Genomic DNA, 23,194 nt, shown 5'->3' with positions numbered 1-23,194 from the left:
TTTCTCTAATGTCTCTCATACCTCTGTTGGTGACATCAGATCCATAACATGATACATCATCTCATCTGATAGACAAAGCCTTATGGTTTCCGCAGGCTTCTCCTTCAACTCTTCCCAATCCAGTTGATCCATACCCTCTGGTTTATTCTCACGCAGCGCCTTTGATAGACCTTGTTGAGCCAACACATCCTTAACCCTCCTTTGCCACAATCCGAAATTACCAGTTCCATCGAACTTCCCCACCTCGAATTTGGCACCTGGGTTAAGAGCCATCTGATACCAATTGTTGGGAACAAGCGAACAATCAAATAGTAAAGAGTATAGAGACAAGAGAATAACACAAGAGATTTGGTAAAGAGGTTCGGCCAATTGTGCCTACGTCCCCAGGAGCGTTGAGCGGCTACCACTATATATTATTAGAGAATAATGATTAGTGTTTTACTATTCTTCTCCTTGTTACATTAGGTCTACATAACATCAATATATATAGCCCTCTACCCCAACCCCTTTACATCAGCTCAAGCCCATAACTTGTATTGTTGTTATCTAGAGATATGAGTCATTGCACAACAAAGTGAATAGGATTTGTATCATTTAAGCATGGGCATCATTCATGTTTTTTGGTACTACTAGTAATATTCTCTCACTCTATAAGTACATTTCGGGATTCATAGTTATCTTTCTCAATAAATATTATTTACAAAAATTGAATCCTTAGTCATTTAGTTATCTCAAACTTATACCACTAAACTAACATCGTATTGGTTTAGAATCATTCATGTTTTTTTGGTTCGGCATCATTCGTGTGAATATATAAATCTGAACGTTAAGAATTTCATAAAGTGTATTAACATTATAAAAAAATTTCCACACAAATAAAAACAAAGAAAGATATACTAAAAATATAAATGTGTATAGGAATGGCAATGGGCCTGGTTAGACCCGGGTAGTGCATTACTTAGACCTGCCCCATTGTTTCATTTTTGGATACATACCCGCTTCAAACTCATGCTGATACTCGTTGGATCTGCTACCCACGAGTCTTTGGGTATCTAACAGATCGACGGGTACCCATAAATTAAAACATATTAAAAATAATTTTCAATAATTTATGTAATTATATATTTGTTTACTGCAATCTTATATATTATTTAGGTAATCAACATGAAAAAATTATAAAAAATAATGTTGACTATTTCAACATTATGATATAAAATTAATTTAATAAGAATTTTTAATCAACATAATATTATATTACACATATCAATTAACAACATAATATCACATCACTACTAATAATGTAACATCACTATTTAACATTATATCAATTATATTTACGAATTAACAATATAACATTATGGATTAACAATAAATATATATATATATATATATATATATATATATATATATATATTAATAGAGAGATATATATATAAGAAGAAATAAGAGTCTGTCCTGGTGCTTATTGATTTGGGTATCTTGCCCGGATCCAGACTCATCCAACAACGAGTTTTAAAATCTCGGGTCTTCTTACTCACGGGTCCAAAAATAAGGACTCAAATCTGACCTATTACAGTATTTTTTGTAGGCATCCACATATTTAAGTACCCATTCTCATTCCTAAAGGTGTATTAACATTAAATTGGCCAATAGAGCATGATATTAAATTATTAATAACTAAAGTACTAAACCCTTCACGTGTGGAATTCAAAATGCAAAGAATATAGAATTTGGTAGAAGTAGTGGAACCCAAAATTGTGGGATTGCCTACGGTGATTGGCCTAGGAAAAGGATACGAAGAGAAAAAGTATTAATGTTGGGCCATACTCATTTGTAAAGAATGGAAGAGGATAATATGTTTTCAATAGTATCTCATTCCCATCTTAAATTAATTATATATTAACATGTATATAAAAGAAAATTTAAAAAAAATAAACTGTAATAAAAAGTAATATTTTGATTAACTTAAAACATAAAATAAGATACTATTTGAGATAGATTATCTAACAAAGAAGATGAGAAGCATGGGTCGCTTGCATCAAAATTCAAACTTGTTTTCCATTTTTTATGGTAAAGTATAAAAAACAATAGAGAGAGGTCCATTTTCACATAGCAAATCTATTTATTGGAAGGTGTAACAGTGTGTCAGTGGGTGCTAAATTTGCATGTTGGATTTGATACAGACATTGTAAGACTCACTGACATGCATAGTTACCACTCGCACCTATTAGGAAATTATTACTTGTACAAATATTCTACTACACTTTTGTTAGTAAATTAAATTTTTAACTTTTTGGATAGTGAAAGTAACAATATTACACATACCAAAAAGTTAAACTACTAAAAACTATCAAAACAAAACAAAAAAGAGTAACTAAAAACACTGAAAACATCATAGACAATAATAGAATTAAGCATCTAAAACGTAAGAGTAGTATCCAAGTTTATTTTGTGATCAAAGATCTATCTCACATTCCATACATTGTTCAATATCAATAAAAATATATAGAGTTAACTATACTGACACTCCCTGGATTTTAATGAAATTACATAAATCATCCCTCGCTTTTCTATACCTACCCAAACTCTCTAATTTTTATACTTTCATTACACTAACCACCATTGCATTGCATGATAAGTAAATATAATTTTTTAAATAAAAAATGTGATGAATGCAATTAAGTTAAACAAAACATGATATATTATGGAGAAAAGTCCAAATAATATACAAATCAATGTATCTTTATATTTTTTGTTACAAAACACATCAACAATTCTAAAATTATATTGTTTAAATCATTATTATATTATATCGTAACGAACCAAAAATAATAAAGAGATATCAACTCATATATTATTTGAACTTGTCTCCACAATATATGTTTTGTTTAACTTAATTGTATTTATCACATTTTTTTGTTTAAAAGATTAAACTTAATTTTCATGCAAGGGTAGTCAGTGTAATAAAAATATAAAAATTAGGAAGATTTGTGTAGATGTAGAAAAATGAGAGATGATTTATGTAATTTCACTAAAACTGAGGATTTTGTCGGTGTAATTTACTCAAATATATAATATTAAATAGAAATTTTAAATATTGGTGTATTATTATTGGTGTGCCTATGTAACTTAATCTAAGACATTGAGATCTCTACCTTGATATTTTGTTCATTAATGAATGCAGACTCTGAGAAGTCTCATCTTGTAACCTTTCTGAAATTCCCTAACCTGCTAAGCTAACCAAAAACATTATATTCTCCCTTTTTTACCCTTTATATATTCAACTTCTTTCCCTTCACCCTACACAAACAAACACTATCACACTACACTAGTAGGTATTCATGGCCTCACTATCTTACACTTGTTCCAAAATGCCTCCTACCACCTTCATCTTCATGCTGATATTGTTCCTTGGAGTCTTCACCCCATTGGGTTGTAGTGCTCAAACCACTCATTCAGCAGGATCAGCACAACTCAAAGTTTCTCCTTCTGAATTTGTTGGGCTAGTGAGAAAAGTTCTTGATGTTTTGCAACAGGTTTCATCCATTTTATCTAAGTTCAGTAGTGGCTTAGGAGATTCTCGTCTTTCTCATGCCATTTATGATTGTCTTGAATTGCTTGATTTGTCCTCTGATGAACTCACTTGGTCTCAATCTGCTACACAAGCTCCCAAAGGTACCATTATTCTACATTCTATGTTTTCTTATATATCAAACACTTCTCAAACCAATCAACCACAAAAAAAAAGACCCCGTTTATAATTTATTCCAACCAATATTTATATACATTAAAGAGTTATATACATGTACATGAATATTATATCCAACTCTGAATCTATGTTTTCTTAAATTGTTTTAATTTCCATAGACCATTTTGTTTCAAATGGTTAGCAGTAAGAAAATATTACATCAAAAAGTTAAAATTTTGATAATATTAATGTTGTAGGGAAGCATAACAGCACAGGGGACCTAAGCTCAGATTTAAGGACATGGTTAAGTGCTGTCCTTACAAATCCAGAGACATGTTTGGAAGGATTTGAAGGAACCAGCAGCATTGTTAAAGGTCTAGTTTCAATAGGGTTAGGCCAAGTATCCTCATTGGTGAAGCAGCTTCTAACACAAGTGCACCCTACCATAGAGGATCAACCCTTCAACAAGGATCACTACCCTTCATGGATGAAACAAAGGGACAGAAACCTGATCCAATCAAATGGTGTGGTTGCAGATGCTGTTGTGGCTTTAGATGGAAGTGGAAACTATAGTAATGTGATGGATGCTGTGGAAGCAGCACCTGATTATAGCATGAAAAGATATGTGATATATATAAAGAAGGGTGTTTATAATGAATATGTTGAGATTAAAAAGAAGAAATGGAATATTATGATTATTGGAGATGGTATTAATGCTACTGTTATCTCTGGTAACAGGAGTTTTATTGATGGATGGACCACATTTAGATCAGCTACCTTTGGTAAGAACATGCTACTACTATACCCTTTCTCTTTTTCCTTTTCTTCTTTTTGGCCTTTTTCTTTTATTTTCTAAACAACATGATAGACTTGATACAATAAACAATTAGAAAATAACTTAGTATAAAACTAATAGTTTTGTAATAACTAATGAAGATATATGTTATAATGAATTGGTAAGCTATTTTAAATGTTTTAAAGGTATATTCACCTTAAAAACAAATACCAATAAAAGTTGTTAAATATTAATAATTTGTTAGTTTATATTTTAAATACTTGTAATGAGTAAATGAAATGTCTGTAATTTGAATCTACCAATATTAATAATTTGTTAGTTTATATTTTAAATGCTTGTAATTAGTAAATGAAATATCTGTAATTACTAACTGATGGGAAATTGTTTGAAATAGTAGTACATTTTTTATATAAATCTACTAAAGTAATCCAATGAGGGCAATGAATTCAGTCCAAGAGTGTAGTTTCATCTGTCAGTAGGGACTTATTACCAACATAGTGCATGTATGCAATTATTCCTTACTCTAAAATGGAAAAGCATGATGAAATGGATGCAATGTCCTAAGCAGCTTTTATGAGAAACAATACCTCATAACATTAAAACATATGCTTAAATAAAGCTTCAACTTTCAACATTCAGTAGGGCCTTAAACCCATACATAATATATCTGCCACTATCTGATAATTAAAGGACCATGTGCTACAATTATATTCCTTAGTAACCTTGAAGTTAAAGTCTTCTTCAGTATCTGACATATCTGACACCACCAAACATACACTTCTATTTTAACATCATTCTTTTCCTTCTTTGTGTATGTGATCATGTGAAGCTGTCAGTGGAAGAGGGTTCTTAGCAAGAGACATCACTTTCCAGAACACTGCAGGCCCAGAGAAGCATCAAGCAGTAGCACTAAGATCAGATTCAGACCTATCAGTCTTCTACAAATGTGGCATTTTTGGTTACCAAGATAGCCTCTATACTCACACAATGCGCCAATTCTATAGAGAATGTAAAATAAGTGGCACAGTTGATTTCATATTTGGTGATGCCACTGCAGTGTTCCAAAACTGCCAAATCCTAGCAAAAAAAGGATTACCAAATCAAAAGAACACAATCACAGCACAAGGTAGAAAAGACCCTAATGAATCAACTGGTTTCTCAATCCAATTCAGCAACATAACTGCAGATTATGACCTTATACCATTTATTAACACTACACAAACATATCTTGGGAGACCATGGAAGACATATTCACGTACCATTTTCATGCAATCATATTTGAGTAATGTTATAAGTCCAGAAGGGTGGTTAGAATGGAATGGTAATTTATATTTGAATACATTGTACTATGCTGAGTACTTGAATTATGGATCAGGTGCTGGTATAGTTAATAGGGTGAATTGGACAGGGTACCATGTATTAAATGATTCTAGCATGGCTAGTAATTTTACTGTCACACAATTTATTGAAGGGAATCTATGGTTACCTTCAACAGGTGTGGCTTACACTGCTTGATTGAATGTTTAGAAGTTTTATATGTTAGATCTTTCCCATCTTGGTACCTTACTTGTTGTACTTATATAAAATTATGATTATTCACCTTGTTCTTTATATCAAAGAAAGAAAGAAAAAAGACGTGTGATAATCACTCTAAATAATTAGTGTTTGTGATTATTGAATATTTTCCTTTTCTGCTCTGGAAGATAATTGGACCAGTACAAAAGAGGTGCAAATTCACATTTAAATCTCTACAAGATTGGTATATAAAATGGTTGTCACTTGTTTAGTAACTCAAATTCACAAGTCCAACTTATTATTATTTGTATTAAATAGTTATTTAATGAAAACTTGTTAGTTTAGGCTTTTATTTTAAACAAATATTGTTTTGAAGAGTTTTTTGCACTTAGAATTTATGAGCTCTAACAAGATGGTAAGAATGGGACACTGGGACCAGTTATTTGGTGTGGTGGCAAATCACATAGGCATGAGTTAGCGGCGCTAATGAAGTCTCAGCTAATAACTGGTTTGTGTGACTGAACATATTTGATGATATGTGGTTGAATATTCTTTTATATGCTTTGTTATGTGATTATGTAAAGTGAGCCATTGCTTTCTGCTTTCTGTATAACAAATAAAATGGAAGAGTTCCCTTGTTGCTGATAGCAAAACTAATGTAAGAGTTCAATTATGTGGTATAACATATATTTATTTCTACGTTTTTCTCATGAAGAGATTAAATGTTCTATAACCAATAGTCTTAAAGGGCATAAAGAACATAAAACTCAAAAGCATAAACCATTTTTTATTTAGAATAATGTTAAATCTTTGATTTACTAGTATGTTCTTTTTTTTTTGGAAATCTAAGCTTCAGATAAAGGAGAGAAAGACATCGAAAGCTGGTGTGAAGGATATGATAAGTTCATTGGAAATAAGGTTGAAAAAAATGTGAACCTTCTTCAAAAGGCAACCGTGTTGCACATTCATAAAAGGTTGTGAAGATGGTAAGTAGCTCGAAATTTTACAAGGAAAAATGTGAAGGGCCATTAAGTGGGACAGTGAAGGACCCTAAACTCACAGACCCAACTCCATGTTAAATTTTCCAACGGCAAGGCCTTTAACAAGACTAGCACCTTGAAGTTTGAGTCTAAAGAAGACAAAGGTGCATTTGAGGATTGTAAGCAGTTGTTTCAGGATGGTAAGGAAGATTTGGCAACCTCTATATCAGAACTTGACAGGACTGACTTCAATAAATTTTCAACAAAGACTCCTGATTTTAATAGTTGGCCAAGTGTTGTAATATCTTACCAAACTTGTATAAGGATTATAAGGAATTCATTACCAATTCCCTTGCCATTGTGAAAAGGGTTGGATCATTCCTTGCTACATTCCAATCAACCGGTGGTTGTTTGTTGTATGAGAATTCTGTCTCCATTGTTCCTTCTTTGGACAAAGAAGGTTACCCTGAATGGATTAGTCACGAGGATACAAGGATTTTGAAGGCTGTTGATGACAAACCTACACCTAATGTGACTGTTGCAAAAGATGGCAGTGGAGACTTCAGAACCATCTCTGAAGCTTTAGCAAAAATCCCTGAAAAATACGAAGGACGTTATGTGGTTTTTGTTAAGGAATGAGTGTACGATGAGACTGACAATAACAAAGAAAATGCAAAATATAACTCTCTGTCATGAAGAACAACTATAAAATCCATAAGTTCACCACCAATCTGGAACAGGATACACACATTCATCAGTCAAAAATAAACTCATAACAAAGTAGCACAATAATGTATGCCCTAAAGAGATTTTCAATATTCTCTACCGAACTCCTATTATCAGGGTAACTAAGTGATAGTTTAGAACTGGTTACCACCAGGTGCAAGAGAATTTCATAGAGATAAAGGGCGGCTCTATGCATAAGGCTCCCACCTAATGAAGTCTAAGGATGATAGATGCATGCACTCTTACATCTTACCCCTGCAAATGGAAATGTTGTTTCTATAATTGGAACCCATGACCTCTGGGTCACAAGGCAATCAACTTTATCATTGCCCCGAGGTTGACCCTCTTACAATAATTTCGTACAAATCAGGTAACTAGAAATACTCATGTCAATCAAGACTGAAGCATAAAAGAAATTGTAGACACAACTCACAAGCAAATCTTAAAATGGCCATACCTCCATTCCTACTCTATTTTCCTAATTGAACCAAAACATCAAGAGTAGCCATAATGCTGTAATTTAACATGAATTAAACCTGCACATCTTCACTTTACCTAAGCACCCCATCCTAAACCAGTACCCAGTTTGTAAGAGAGCAGTGCACCAGCTTTGGCAACTGTTAAAATTGCTAGGCCTTTGGCACTTCTAAGAAGAGCAAAAGAGGTGGACTTCTTCAAATTGGATCTGGCTACCTGTCCATTTAAAAAATATTACACATAAAGGAGTAAGGGTTATATTCCGAAAAGATCACATAGATGCTTCATAAAAACTTTAGAAAAGAAATCAGCAGAAATTTACTGCAAAACAATACTACAAATTACTAATAAACCATTTTCGTATATATAACTTTAAGAACTACTTGTTTGCATCATATAGCAGTAGCTACGACCAAATTAAACACATAGAATAGAAACAGTAACAGAAATGCAGTGATTGGAATAAGATAAGAAGTCACTTGCTTAATGAAAACTTCAATGAAATTTACAAATAAATAAATAACAAAAACAAAAGAATGAACAAACCTGGCAGTAGTTTCTCAATGTGTTAGACACTTACATGCATCGTATATCTAATGCTCCATAGAAAAACCAATAGAGAGATTAATCCACCCTCTAGCACAAGTCCTATCCATCACACCATGCTTAGCTACCTGCACAGCATTGCTTATGGTGTTGATAAAAACACCCTGTAAAGGATCGACCTATCATTGCAGGAATCACACCCTCTGAGGATTCATTTCCTAAACCTAACAAGCAACAAAACCTCTCATGTATACATATTTGACAGAAAATCCCTCCACAAAACCGGCAATGATGTCTACCGTGGGTCAATGCAGTAAACTGAGCAGTACGCTGCATACAAACATTAGTAGAGCTATCAGGAAGCCTCTCGGGTGGTTCAGCCTCGAAAACCTCCTTATAGGAACTATAATAATCAGTCCCACTTGGCTCAAAAAGTGGTGGTGCACTCGGAATGTATACAGAACAGTCAAGTAAACTATTTCCATTCTTCCCAGCGCCAAAAAATGATACATTTGAAGTAGGTACTTCCTTGTTTGTGGCAATCAACCAAACCTTATTTTTCCAGTCAAAATAGCAACAAATCCAGATAACAACAAACAACAACCAAACAATTTATCTCAGTAGGTGGGGTCGGCTACATGGATCGAACTATGCCAGAATGTTTTACCATGAATCATCCAGATAACACATTCTTCAAATTCACCTCTGGAGGCATGTTAGACGGAACAATACTATGATTATTATTATCATCATCATCATCATTTGATTCATAACCGTCATCAAAAAAATCATGAGCCTCAGAAGGGGGCTGATACATGATCCCTTGGTTTGATGACTTTGAAGCTAATACCTCAGGCTCAGACCAATTAGACTCATCACACTGATTCATAAAATCGTAGCTAAAGTGGGTATTGTTCTCCTTTTCTACCTTAGAAAGCCAAGAGTATGTTACACTACCATTAGAAGTTGCCATTAATTTACCACCAAACTAGAGTGTATGCATGTATTCAAAGATAGTAATCCGAAACTGCAATTGAAAAATCCAAAGATATAAACTTTATTAAAGGGCGAAAGAAATAGAAAGCAAATCAACAAAGAAAAACTAGTATTTTATTTATAAAGGGTTTTTCAAAATGAAGAAAGGATTGAAGTAGGGCATGAAAAATTGAGGAGAAACATAAATTGAGGATGGAAGAGTCAAAGAATCGCGTATAGAGAATAGGAGAAATGATAAGGAAAGAGAATTGGGGTGGGGTTGTAGAATTAGGGTTTTGAAAAGTGAAGGAGGAGAATAGCATGAAAATAAAAAATTGAAAACAAAAACTTACTAACTATGGAGCTGAAACTGCCTGCTACAAAGCTTAATCAAGATCAACAAAATTGGGAACAGATTGGAGAAGCTCAAAGAATTGGGTTATGGGAATAATTGATTATTATGGGATAAGTAACTTTACCTTACTTCAATTAAACGATGTCGTTCAGAGGGAGAGCATGGCTTTCACACTTTTTTTGTTTGCTTGAAGTTTTGACATATTGGGCCTTGAGACTCACCCGCGTGCATCTCAGGGTTCTATGCATGTTTTTTTTTCATGCAAAGGTGAACTATTTTTTTTTTTTGTTGGAATTCATGGTTGTTCCTTACAACAGCATCATTCTCAGAATTTAAACTCGTGATATTTTGATCATCCTAAGGATCTAATAATATATCTTACTATACCAACATATTGGTGGTTCTGTGGATATTTATAAAGTCATTTTGTCTTATTCATGTTATACTATTATTATTATTTTCATTAATAGTAAGTGGACTAAATTTTGTTAATATAGTGGTATCCTTGTTATCTTGATAAATATGTATGATTTCAAAACTAGTTGTACCAAACCAAGTTTAAGAATAAAACATCAAATACAAATAAGTATCTCAAAATAATTAGAATTTAATTATTGAAATATATATATTATAAATTATGGCAGAAAAAAATATAACCATGAGACATAGGTATGAGAATAGGCTACGCTATGTCTTTTCTTTAGTACATCTGAAAGGAAAAAAACAACATAACTAAAGTATAGGGGAAAGGTTTATCTGCAAGATGGAAAGTGATTATGAAGGAGGTGAGTCCTAGAATCTAAAGTTTTATTGAAGTCTCAAGCTCGTTTTAGTCATCTAATCTATCATTATATTGTCTTTTCTATATATATGATAAATCTAGATGTGCCAATTTTTTCTAGAAGATCATAGATGTTATGAAACATATGAATAATAGAGTTCAAGTTAATCTGCATCTTGTCGTTAATGACATGAATTGCTTCCAGGCAGTCAGACTCCAAAGTAATTTGACGATGACCTAGACTCCAAACCAGCTCGAGTCAATGACTAATAATCATAAGCTCAACTTGAATGAATGATCATGTTCCAAAAATCCCAATGAACCCAACTAACCAAAGGTCATCATGATTGCGGATAACATTACCTCCACCCATTTTTTGATCATGCGGTCTACAACTGCTATTCACATTAAGTTTCATACTTCCAGTTTCCGAATGACACCATTGAACATTCATAAGAGAGGCTTTGGTCAATAAAGTATCAATAGGGGCACAATCCATGAAGGCTAGCTCTCATCATGTCTTACCTGCTTTTGGAGTTTAAGGTTAACATGTTGGCTTCACATAGACAAAAAAAAAATTAGGATTTGCCTAACCTATTTCATAGTTCACTCTAAAGCTATAAGCATACTTAAAATCCTATTATGAATAAAGTCTTCAAATAAATTTTTGTATTTAAATAAGATAGTAATAAACATATATCGATAAATAACGAACACCCTACTATACTTATATTAAAAAATAGTTCAATAACAGTGAGCACTTATATGTTACAACCACATAAATAATCTCATACCATCAAATTATTTAATAGTAAAATTGAACCAAACACAAATGTGAAAAAATCTCAATCCTCAAATTAACTAGCATGAAAAATGTCATACATAAATATATAGTAATTGTCTCGCATCAAACTAACTAATATAAAAAGTCATATATAAATATAGTAAATAATGTCTACCTTAAATTAACTAGTATACAATAATAAAATTATAAAGTCGGTTGGTGTGATAACTTCAATAAGCTTCATATATATGTTTTTTTTACCGGTGTATGTAAGACTTCTGAGCTAAGGGGAAGAGGCCTTAAATAATTGTCCCATTAATCAAAATAAAGGATGCTACTTTATTTTCATCCTCTTTATGGAACTCACCAAAATTTTAGTTTATAAACAAAACATCATTAATATATAAAAAGATGAGATTTGCTTACTCCAATATAAGTTTAAAAAAAACTTACTACACATCTTAGCTATCAATTCTAGGAAAATCCAATTGTTTAAAATAGTGATTTTCTATGATTGATAACTAAGATGTAAAGTAAATTTTTTAAACATACTGTTGCATTAAATAGATCCCTCTCCATATATAAATATAATATCTATGAACTATCAATATAAATATCATATACAATTAATATATTATTTATCATTCATTTATATCATTAATATTTAAATCTCAATTATAATTATATAAATGATGAATAATAGAATATAAGAAATCATTATATTGTCCGAACATTTATATACTTTTCTCTTAATATATTGTCGTCCTAGTATAATTAAAGCTGTACCTTTTAATGTTTCAACGTCTAATTTTATGTTATCCTTTATCATCCCAAATAGCCGTCCAAAATAAATTTAGATGACACGTTAAGTTCACATATTTATATTCTCAAGAGGAGCACATCTGCTATCCCATAGTTTGTGTCATAAATTTGTGACTGGTCAGAAAAATATTTAATAATTAAATTTTAATTTAAATATGTTTTTTCTGATCATTCATAAGTCTATGACACATGGAACGACACAAACTGTGAGACACCAAATTATTTTATACTATTTGTAAGCAAGAAACATATAATATCTATATACTAATAGTTTAAAAATTTATACACAATTATTATATTATATATTATTTATTTTGAGAGTAAAATAATAATAATAAAATATGAATAATAAATAATACAATAACATTATAGAAATCTCATATATAATTAGTCTTTACATATTTTTCTCATAATTATAACCTATTTGTAATACTAACTATTACACATTTTATAACTAAGTAATAACCAAATAACTAATCATGTTCGCAATTCACATGCTGCTTAAATATTATAATTTCACAATTGATATTATTGGTACACGTATTTATTATCATTATTTTTATTTTAACGTGTAGAGGAGCTAAGAGAATAAAATTGACTTTTTTAATATTATGTGATTTTGATTTGTTCTTCCGATCTGAGCTTACAACTTCTCCCCCTCTCACAAGAGAAATTATTGTTTTTTTATATTTAAATTGAAATTATAAAAAATATATATAAATAATAATAATCGAATCAATAATTAGCAGCTATATTGTTCCTGCACCCGTGGTTTCAAGCTTTTTTGTTCTCAAATCTTCTTCCCCTTTTCAATTTTCACCCAATTTCTGTGCTTGATCTTACCCTCGTATCCATTTCCGCGTAAAGATTCCATTTTCAAATTCCCCATACGGTATTTTTTTCCATTGTAACCCGCACCAATATATAATATTCCTTTCGTAAGTACAAAAAGTTGTGATTTTTGTTTCTGGGGTATTAATTTTTGGATCTGTTTTTGTTGTAGCTCAAGTAAGGATTAGTGGGTCGTTGTTGCTTATAGCAGAAGATAGGTGTAGTAGCTAGAAGGCGTTGTAAGTGATGATTTTGGTTGGAGAAGGTGGTGGAACTGAAAATACGAAGAAAGGTTCATAACTTAGGATCAGTTTTGTTATATAATGCTATATTTGAAGCAGCCTATAGTTCAATATATGGGTTTGTGTTTTTTGGATGTGAATGTTTTGCACTTTGGTGATTGTAAATTTTTGTAAATTTGGTGGTTTTTGCAATTTGCATGCCGTTTTGGTAGTTTCCCTGAGCCTGAGGCTCGGGGATCTGAACATCACAAAAGAAAAAGAGTCATGGCATCTTCAGAGAATGACCCTTCTCATCACTCTTCAGAGAACCCTCTTCCTCCTTCTTCTCATGCTTATATGCACAAATTTCGGCTCTATGAGACTCGATCGGTAATGCCCTTTCTCCTTATCTCCATTGTTGTACTTTGTTCTCTGCTATTGTTATAGTGTGATCTCTTTGATTTTGTCATGTGAACATGATTAGCTTGCTTTTTTGTTGTTGAAACATATGTCAATAGTTTTAATCTCCACTGCAGATCAAAAGTTTTATCAGTGAACTTGTTTCTTGTTCATATTCATATGAGTAAGAATATCATGTACTTTTGAGGGATCTTAAAATTTGAGTGAATTTATTATCCAATATCCACTTATACATCACTCATCTTCTAAAAAGTGGCTCTTAATTTTGATGCTACAATGTTAAATGCTGTTAGAATAAACATTAAATCTGCTGCTCTTTTGAATGATAGACTTCAATTTTTTAGGGGACGATTATACTTTCTTTGTTTTTTGCAATATAGAATCTGTCTGCCAAAGTAGAAAAAAACTACTTAACTTTGTAACCTCATTCCATGTTTTGATTAAGTTCTAATTCTTTTTGAAATGCATATGAATGTAATGTGTATGTCTTTGCATTTAAGCATCTCTATTGATGCTTCCTGTCCTACGTTAAAGTGGGATCCGCCATTTGGCTCAACTCTTAACTTTGAAAGCGGGTTAATTGAAGCCTTTCTGAAAGTCTGTATGCTCTAGATGTTGGGCAGTATGATACTTCATCCCTGTGTAATCTTATGTGTATACTAAACGTGGGTATCCCATTTTGTTGAAGTTGCCATGTTTATCATGCATTTCTTTTAATTTAAATATTTTAACCTTGTCCATTTGTTTTAATGTTTTATGTCACAGAACTTTTACTTGATAGGAAGGGACAAGAGCAGGACATATTGGAGAGTGCTAAAGATTGACCGTCTAGATCCTTCTGAGCTAAATCTGCGTGAAGATTCCACGACATATACAGAAACTGAATGTTCTGATCTGTTGAAACGGATACATGAGGGGAATAAGTCCACAGGTGGACTAAAATTTGTTACAACTTGTTATGGAATTATTGGTATGTAAATCCATAATTCCTTCTCCAGCTGCCTGTTGACAAATTATCTGTCGTTACTCGTTATCTTGATATGTTATTCTGCTTTCGTGCTATTAGGTTTCATCAAATTTTTGGGGCCTTACTACATGCTTCTTATCACAAAAAGAAAACAAATTGGTGCAATCTGTGGTCATGCAGTATATGCGGTCTCAAAGAGTGAGATGATTCCACTGCCTAATTCTTCAGTTCGGTCTAACATCATCAACTCTAAAAATGAAAACAGGTCTTTACAATCTCCGTTGTTACATCAGTTGTACTTCTCACTGAAAACCTGAATGGTATACCAATTGATGCTCAACATCTAAGTGCATATTATTTATAAACATAAATAATTTTTATATATTAATTTTGAATGTTGATACCGTTCCACTCTTTCCTCAACCATTGATACAAAAAATTACTATTTATATAGTTTGTATATATTAATTTTGAATGCTGATATCTTTTCATTGTTTTCTTTTACTGTTTAAGACAAAAAGTCACTTCAGTTCTGTTCTTATTTACATGCATTTCTCATGACCTTTCAGTTTCCCCCTTTCTATCCTAATTCTAAATTATTTCCGTTATCCTCCTTTTATATATCTTTGAAGTTAATATAAAAACCACTGGAAACTTTATGTATAAATAACATGATTGTATTCTTTTTCCATTGGTTTTTCTAGATACAAGAAGCTCCTATGCACGGTTGACCTTACAAAGGACTTCTATTTCAGCTATTCATACCACATTATGCGTAGTCTTCAAAGGAACATGTATGATAATGAGTCAGGTCAAGTCCTTTATGAGACCATGTTTGTCTGGAATGAGTTCTTGACTCAAGGAATTAGGAATCACCTCCAGAATACTCTTTGGACAGTTGCACTAGTATACGGATTTTTTAAACAGGTGAAAATAGGAGGCTCTTGAAATATGTTGGATACTTTATTCATTGTTCAAGTAATCTTGTTAAGTACTTGGTTTATTTACAATTTAGTAGTATTTCCTGCTCAATTGAAGTAATTTTGTCATCATGTGCCTGAATATCTGATGCCTATCTTATGGCTTCGTTAGGACACACTTACAATATCTGGGCGGGAGTTCACACTTACGCTCATTGCGAGACGATCACGTCATTATGCCGGCACCAGGTCTGTAAATTCGTTGTATTTTATTTCCAAACACATTAAATGCATTTAGTCAATTTTCTATGTGATTACCGCAGAGTATGCTTCAGTTGGTTATACATCTGATCTGTATTTTGAGAATGTTATGCGCAAACTTAGCTAGTCTATTAAGCGACTCCTTTGACGATTATTTCCTTTTGTGTTGAGGAACTGGTCCGTACTCCTTTGCCACATTTTGTATTTTCTAGTTGTTTTTAATTGTCACAATGCCTCTGAAGTTTGCATATAACATGGGTATCCGTCTTCCATGTTCTGATGGTGGGATACACCTTTGTTTGCCATTCGGGTTTTGAAAGAAAAGAGAAGAGGTGGACTAAACGCAATCTTTTTAGCATATTAAATATTTTTTTAGCTTCAAAATTACTAAGAGTATATACTTGAAAGCACCAGGCATCATGCTAGATTTTCTAGCGAAGTAAAAAGAAAAGAATATAGGCGATACAATCTTGTAAATTTTAAGGATGGGTATGAGGAAATGCTTAAAAGCAGCAAGAATGATACATATTTGATATGATGAATGATGATATGTGCGATTTATGGCTTCAATTATTTGATGATGAGATATGCTATATTGTACTGTATGAAAACTGAGGAATGAATTGATGACCAACCAAGTGTTAGCTGACCAAACATGTGTGGTAAAAAAAGTAAACAAGGCACACATATAAGAAGTTAATGTTGTTTTTTAAGGTTTTCACAAAAATACTTGGTACTAATAATCTTTTCCAATTGATGATTATGGGTAGGTATTTGAGGCGAGGTGTTAATGAGAAAGGCAGAGTGGCTAATGATGTTGAGACAGAACAAATCGTGTTTGAGCGTGTTCCAGAAGGTCTTCCAATCCGAATAAGCTCCATTGTCCAGAACCGTGGTTCAATCCCTCTTTTCTGGTCACAGGAAACTTCTCGTCTAAATATTAAACCAGATGTTATATGTATGTCTTTCCATTTCATGAACATTGTAACAGTTGCGGAGTTATTTTTCTCTTCTCTATTTTGGTGTGGTAGTGTCCATTTGTTTGTTTATGTAGCACTTGTTTTCCCCCAGTGTCAAAGAAAGATCAGAATTATCAAGCTACCAGACTTCATTTTGAAAATCTTGCAAAAAGATATGGGAATCCCATAATAATTTTGAATCTAATAAAGGTAACTTTCCTTCTCTTTTTAAGAAAATGAAATTATTTTCTCATTTATTACATGTCACCGTCTTTCTCGTTTTGTTTATACTATAAAAGCTTAGGGTGAGGAGAATCTTTCTCACTAGGGTAGACTATTAACCTCAGTGAGGTTTTGCAGTGGGGCTACATAATCTACTTAGTATTGAATTATCTTTTATCTTGATTGTGTTGACACATGTTGATGTTATATTTGGATTTTCCTTGACTAGTTTAATGTAATAATATTTGCTAAAATGAAAGAGTGATATTTTAGTGACAATGTGGATATCCGCCAATGAGTCGTACTGTTTTACGCGTGTTTAATTTTCAATATGTTTCTTGGGTGATTGATATTTTTTCTTCGTTTAAAACAGACCCTTGAGAAGAAGCCTCGGGAGTCCATACTTCGTGCTGAGTTTGCTAATGCCATAGATTTTATTAATAAAGATTCATCTGAGGAGAACAGGCTTAGGTTCCTTCACTGGGATCTTCACAGACATTTTCAGAGGTTGGTGTCCTTTATTATATAATAATTTTATCCTTCGTAGCAAAATACATTGCGTGTTCTTAGTAAGCTGATTAATGAACACACTTTTCTCTACTTTCAGCAAAGCTACAAATGTTTTGCTGCTTTTGGGCAAAGTCGCTGCATATGCCTTGACATTAACTGGGTTTTTCTATTGCCAAGCGACACCAACTTTAAGACCAGAAGACTGTCTAAAACTGTCATCTACAGAGTAAGTTTTTCATTTTTTCAATTATGTCTCTCAACATTCATAGATAAGAACAACGATGTAATATTTGCCATAGAATAAACCAAACAATATTAATAAAAAATGTTAATGCTTGATGGAGAACTGGCTTAATTACATTGTATTTCTTGTTTACTGATTTTAAGTTTTGCATCCAGCACTAGCCTTTCACCTACTGGACATGATGATGACAATGAGGATACTAATAACTTAGAGAGGAAACCTAGTAAAGGAAACAGTGTTTCCGATGGAAATCATTATGTCAAACCGCCCATGTTGCAGAGGGGGGTGCTCAGGACCAATTGCATAGACTGCTTAGATCGCACAAATGTTGCACAATATGCATATGGGTTGGCTGCTCTTGGCCACCAGCTCCATGCTGTGGGAGTTATTGACCACACAAGAATTGACCTTGATGACCCTGTAGCTGAAGATTTGATGGGGTTTTATGAGCGGATGGGTGACACACTTGCACATCAGTATGGTGGTTCTGCTGCACACAACAAGGTGATTTGTAGTTATCAGGATTGTTACAATTGTTCCGGTTTGCAGATTTGGGAATTTATTTTTGCTACTTTTTTCCTTATTACTTTTGAAGTCATTTAAATAGTTTTCTATAAATTTTGTCATTGGGTTTAAACTTTGTAGTGAGTAAGATAATCATCAACCTTAGTGAATTATTTTTGTTTTGGCGGGGATACAGAAAGGATAATCTTTAACAATCACTTGCTTAAAAGTTTAGGGGTCAACCACATTTTGCAGCTTTCTAATAATGCTGTCTGCACTGGATGGTATATGATAACATTGTTAGATTTCTTATTGGTGCTGTGAGAGTGGACTTATCTACTATATTCCATGTGTCATTTTTAGAGAGCATGGACAAATTTGGCATTGTGACTAGCTTTATATATTGTGGTGCATAATGTAGAGTGTTAGAGTTAATTTTACTTTTGTTGGAAAGTAAGTCTCACATCGCCTACCTCATTATCTCGGGAATGATTTAAATACCTGTTGGACTACTTCTCTCATTGCCAATTGGTTTTGAGATGGAACCTTGACATGGTATCAGAGCCAGAGCCCCACTTCTTTCCGGTTGTCATGGACCAAAAGATGCCCTTTAGTTATGGGTCAAAGATAACCCTTCGCCTGGTCCGACAGGCTTATGTGGAGGGGGCATGTTGGAAAGTAAGTCTCACATCACCTACCTCATTATCTCGGGAATGGTTTAAATACCTGTTGGGCTACTCTTATCATTGCCAATTGGTTTTGGGATGGAACCTTGACAACTTTCATGAGAATGGGGATTGCTTAATATTTAGGTTCTCTAGTTCTTGCTGTTGTAGTACACTTCAATGTTAAATGGGCAGAGTAGCAGTGGTTAGAGGATTTTCATCATATAAAAGCTCATTAAATCGTTTGTACATTGTTATAACATAACTGCTTTTTACCCTTTTCTGATGGTCCTTTTCTATAATTTATGTTTCTATGTAGATATTCTCTGAAAGAAGGGGTCAGTGGAGAGCTGCAATACAGTCTCAGGAGTTTTTTAGGACTCTTCAACGCTATTACAGCAACGCATACATGGATGCTGTGAAGCAAGATGCAATTAATGTGTATGTGCTATAGTCACGAATTTTCTTACTTTTTCTATGTGCCTCCAAGTCATATTGTTTTTTCTCTTATGTTCTCTATCTCTAGCTCTCTTATAGTTCTTTTTGTTTCGGGTAATAATTTACCTTAGATGGTAAGAAGTATTACACATCGGGATTAGGAATCATCCACAAACACTGCTAAATAAAAAACAAAACAGAGTTTCCAATCCCTCCGCGAAACTATTTTTGGCAGCTGTTGCATTTGTGATATATTTTCTGTTGACACGTTGTCTTTGTGGTGTCAAGTGGTTATTCTTTTCAACTAATGACATACTCTTTCTATTTTATTGGGTCAGATTCTTGGGGCATTTTCAGCCTCAACAGGATAAACCTGCTTTATGGGAATTGGGTTCGGATCAGCACTATGATGCAGGGCGACTTGGGGATAACGATACAAGGTATTTAAATGCAATTTATGGGTAGTATGATACCTTTTGCTCTTCACCTCTATGAATTGGTCTTTATTGAAGATCTAAGAGTTTGCTGACGGGTTTGTGTCTGTATAACTTACACAGTTCACCTTCCGTTTCCTTGTCTTTCATATCGTGATCAGTGAAACATAGACACTTCAAAATAACAAAATCTAAAAAAAAATTGGTATAAGCTAAAAAAGCCTAGTGTTAAGTTATTGCATTAGGAGAGGTGAAGTGATGTGGTTTGTAGCCAATGGAGGGATGAACTTTTTGGATAACAGCAAGTGACAGAATAAATTCTTCTGTTGTTAAGAAAATCAGAGCAATCCCCTTGCAACCATAAAACCCCCTTTATATAGGATACAAACCGGAACCTAAAAACAAGTTGTCACCCTTTATATAGGATGCCTTATGAAAAATACAAATAAGATAGAGAATAAGACTGCTGCGAACAGTTAATCATAGTTAACCATGTTTGTCCTGCATCGCAATGACATGGCATAAGCATATTTTAAACAATAATAAAATTACCACGGTATTAGTGTCAAAGGATCAAGAAGTATGCCATAATATAGCTAATATGCATTTTAAAAAGTGACAAATGTCAAATATTAAAATGAATGTTGTTTGATCCTCGAGTACTATATTGAGGTGTGAGATAATCAGCAGCAAACTACATGTGACAAGTTTGGAAGCTTCTTTATGATACTGAAACTCAGGCAGGATAAAAAGTCCTCTAAACTAATTAAAAAAGAAAGAAAACTATGAGCCATAGAACATATTGTTCTGTAAGAAAGTAGTTTCCTTTCAATGCAAAACTTACCGAGCTCCAAATGAAACACTCAACTAAAAATAAATGAAAGAAGTATATGGTTTTTACTTGAGAGGCAGGCTGGAGGGTTGATGACATTCTGCAAAAAAGTGACGAAGCAAGAAAGTAATAAAAAGGTTTCGCTCAAGATATGGAAATTATTTGGTTTTGTCCTAATCGTGATGAATTTGTTCATACTGCATATCATTATAAGTGGTTAAAATATATCATGATAACTTGAAGCATGTACATTGAAGATGCCTCTCAGTGAAGCTTATGCGGTAACTTTGAAATTTGTTTTTTAGGCCATATTTTAAAAGATCCTTCTCAGATGGAAACATTCTTCAAGAAAATTCTACACCTATGTCAGCCCCTAATGCCAATCATGAAAATTTTCCAAACCAAGGTTTGCCGAACCGTTCAGAAGAAGGAAGCAAGATTTTTAGTGAGTCATCTCCTGAAATATCTACTACAGAGAGTGATGTATCATTGTCAAGGTTTGGACTCTATCAATGTTGTGTTAAATATTATTCTGTTTCGAAGTATACTGGATAGCTTATTAATTCCCCATTTTCTTTCTTGTTCACTGTATTTATATTTATTAGTCATAGTCACCTTATTCTGGAAGATTTTTTTAGGCCTTTCTGTGTGAGAACTTTTGTATAGAACTAAATGGTAAATAATCTTATTTTCCTGGAATATTGGAAAAATGATTCTATTTGAGGGTCTTCTCTTTTCTCTGTCTTCTGCTGTGTTTTTATATTAAAATGTCCATTTGCAAAAATCATAATTTCTAGTTTGTAATATATAATTGGGTCAACATGCGCATACTGTACCGGTGCAAGTTGGAAGCTTGTGTTGCTTGTTTACACGATCACATGTTCTGCCATTTGCTGCTTCATTTTGTCCATTTAAGTGAATGATGTGAAATTCTTTGCTTGTGTAGGTACACTCCCTCAATGCCCCGGAGACAGCTTTTCGGAGTCATGCAAACAGTTGAAAGTGATCATATTTACTATTCCGAACGCAGCGATTCTCTCAGCTTCTCCAACTTTGTTGACTTGGATTGGCTATCATCTTCTGGAAATTCATGTGAAGAAGACGCATATGAGAGGTAATGCTTTCTAATAAAGAAATTGCACAAGTACCTAGCAAGAATGTTTTGTTAAAGGAATATTGAAGTTATTGGAAGAGATGCATAGGCAACAAGGCAAGGTAGAAGTGGGAAAGTGAGAAGTATTTGTTCGCTTCTTCCTCGTGATGTATATTTAATCGAAAGAAAGTTGTGTTTATTTTAGAGAGTGAGCCTTGGCGCGGCGCTAAGTTGCTTGCCTTGCGACTTGGAGGTCATGGGTTCAAACCTGAAAACAATTTTTTCACTTGTGAGGGTAAGACTATGTACATATCCCATTTCCAGACCCGACTAGGTGTGTCTCGTACAATTTTCTTTAAAAATGTGTTTATTTTAGTGGCCTATTTGTACCTAATGCAGGTCATCAATTACCAACTCTCCAATTCCCGGGCTTTCTTCAGAAAATATTGCCAGTGGCATTATAGTAGGAGAAACAACTGCCTCCGCTAGTGATTTGGGTGGCTCCAGCCGGAAGGTACGACCCCTTCTTGCATAGCATACGTTCACAACTGCCTAATTTCTAGAGTCATTGTTCCTACGATATAATCATTGAATCATATAATCATCCACACTAGTCTACATTCACTAGATGCAATACATGTACATTTGTAGCATAAAGTTGAAGCTATTTGTCGCATTCTCAGGAAACTGACCGAACTGAACCAGACTTATCCTATGGTGATGCACGGCCCGATGTTCCGGAGGAATTTCCGGATACATTTGTACAATGGGTGAATTATGGACAGACACTTTGCCATTGATAATTTCCTTTGCACTAATATATAACTCACATTTTGTATAATTGATTTGGCTTTGGTCTAAAGATGCTGATTAGAACAGACTAGAGAGAGTTTATAATAAGGAAGCCGGTGAAGGAAAGAAACATGCATTCAAGTTGGTGCAACCATGCAGCATCAATTCTGTGGTGAAAAAAATGGATCAAATCCTAAAAGAATACTAGATTTGAGTATATAACAAAAGGTTGTAAAATTGTTCTGTTTTTCTTCTATGTTTATTTTCTTTTTTTTTCTTCCAAATCTGAAGCTCACTTTTTCATTATTTTTTCATCAGTTGGTGATAGTAGGTTCACATGTAAATATTATTACCATGTTTGTGGGAGCTCAACATTTAGAATTGCGGATAATTGATTCTTTTAAATAACTTTGCTTATTTTAATGTTTGATTTTCA

The 23,194-nt window shown here is 33.3% G+C and overlaps 2 protein-coding genes and 1 pseudogene across 5 annotated transcripts; 2 read left to right on the top strand and 1 right to left on the bottom strand.

Annotated features, from left to right (window-relative positions):
• Positions 3,305–6,181, top strand: LOC109356525 (pectinesterase/pectinesterase inhibitor PPE8B-like). Its single transcript, XM_019599888.1, has 3 exons — positions 3,305–3,675; positions 3,946–4,470; positions 5,314–6,181. The coding sequence occupies exons 1-3, from the start codon at positions 3,342–3,344 to the stop codon at positions 5,997–5,999; spliced, it is 1,545 nt and encodes a 514-aa protein (XP_019455433.1). The 5' UTR covers positions 3,305–3,341; the 3' UTR covers positions 6,000–6,181.
• Positions 7,764–10,049, bottom strand: LOC109356519 (annotated as a pseudogene).
• LOC109356490 (phosphoinositide phosphatase SAC3-like) lies at positions 13,179–23,194 on the top strand. 4 transcript variants are annotated; one of them, XM_019599817.1, is made up of 17 exons: positions 13,179–13,337; positions 13,449–13,887; positions 14,683–14,887; positions 14,984–15,149; positions 15,589–15,811; positions 15,977–16,053; positions 16,836–17,023; positions 17,137–17,234; positions 17,620–17,753; positions 17,854–17,982; positions 18,144–18,504; positions 19,489–19,610; positions 19,946–20,047; positions 21,179–21,370; positions 21,820–21,987; positions 22,366–22,480; positions 22,650–23,194. In XM_019599817.1, the coding sequence occupies exons 2-17, from the start codon at positions 13,783–13,785 to the stop codon at positions 22,764–22,766; spliced, it is 2,502 nt and encodes an 833-aa protein (XP_019455362.1). In that variant the 5' UTR covers positions 13,179–13,337; positions 13,449–13,782; the 3' UTR covers positions 22,767–23,194. The 4 variants fall into 4 exon arrangements, with proteins under 4 accessions (XP_019455362.1, XP_019455354.1, XP_019455371.1 ...); XM_019599809.1 differs by having other exon boundaries at positions 13,179–13,352; XM_019599826.1 differs by having other exon boundaries at positions 13,179–13,887; positions 22,650–22,811; positions 22,857–23,194.

This window comes from Lupinus angustifolius, chromosome LG01, assembly GCF_001865875.1.
Source record: "Lupinus angustifolius cultivar Tanjil chromosome LG01, LupAngTanjil_v1.0, whole genome shotgun sequence".
In the NCBI taxonomy this organism is placed as follows: Eukaryota; Viridiplantae; Streptophyta; class Magnoliopsida; order Fabales; family Fabaceae; genus Lupinus; species Lupinus angustifolius.
The sequence above is the reverse complement of the archived record's forward strand: the minus strand, read 5'-3'. Positions and strand labels throughout refer to the sequence as shown.

What these genes read in the sequence shown, in the direction of transcription:
- LOC109356525 (XM_019599888.1), top strand. Translation starts at nt 3,342, where the DNA reads ATGGCCTCACTATCTTACACTTGTTCCAAAATGCCTCCTACCACCTTC. An exon ending in TGCTACACAAGCTCCCAAAG is followed by an intron (nt 3,676 to 3,945) that starts GTACCATTATTC and finishes TTAATGTTGTAG; the next exon opens with GGAAGCATAACAGCACAGGG. An exon ending in ATTTAGATCAGCTACCTTTG is followed by an intron (nt 4,471 to 5,313) that starts GTAAGAACATGC and finishes GATCATGTGAAG; the next exon opens with CTGTCAGTGGAAGAGGGTTC.
- LOC109356490 (XM_019599817.1), top strand. Translation starts at nt 13,783, where the DNA reads ATGGCATCTTCAGAGAATGACCCTTCTCATCACTCTTCAGAGAACCCT. An exon ending in AGTGATGTATCATTGTCAAG is followed by an intron (nt 21,371 to 21,819) that starts GTTTGGACTCTA and finishes TTGCTTGTGTAG; the next exon opens with GTACACTCCCTCAATGCCCC. An exon ending in TGGGTGGCTCCAGCCGGAAG is followed by an intron (nt 22,481 to 22,649) that starts GTACGACCCCTT and finishes TCGCATTCTCAG; the next exon opens with GAAACTGACCGAACTGAACC.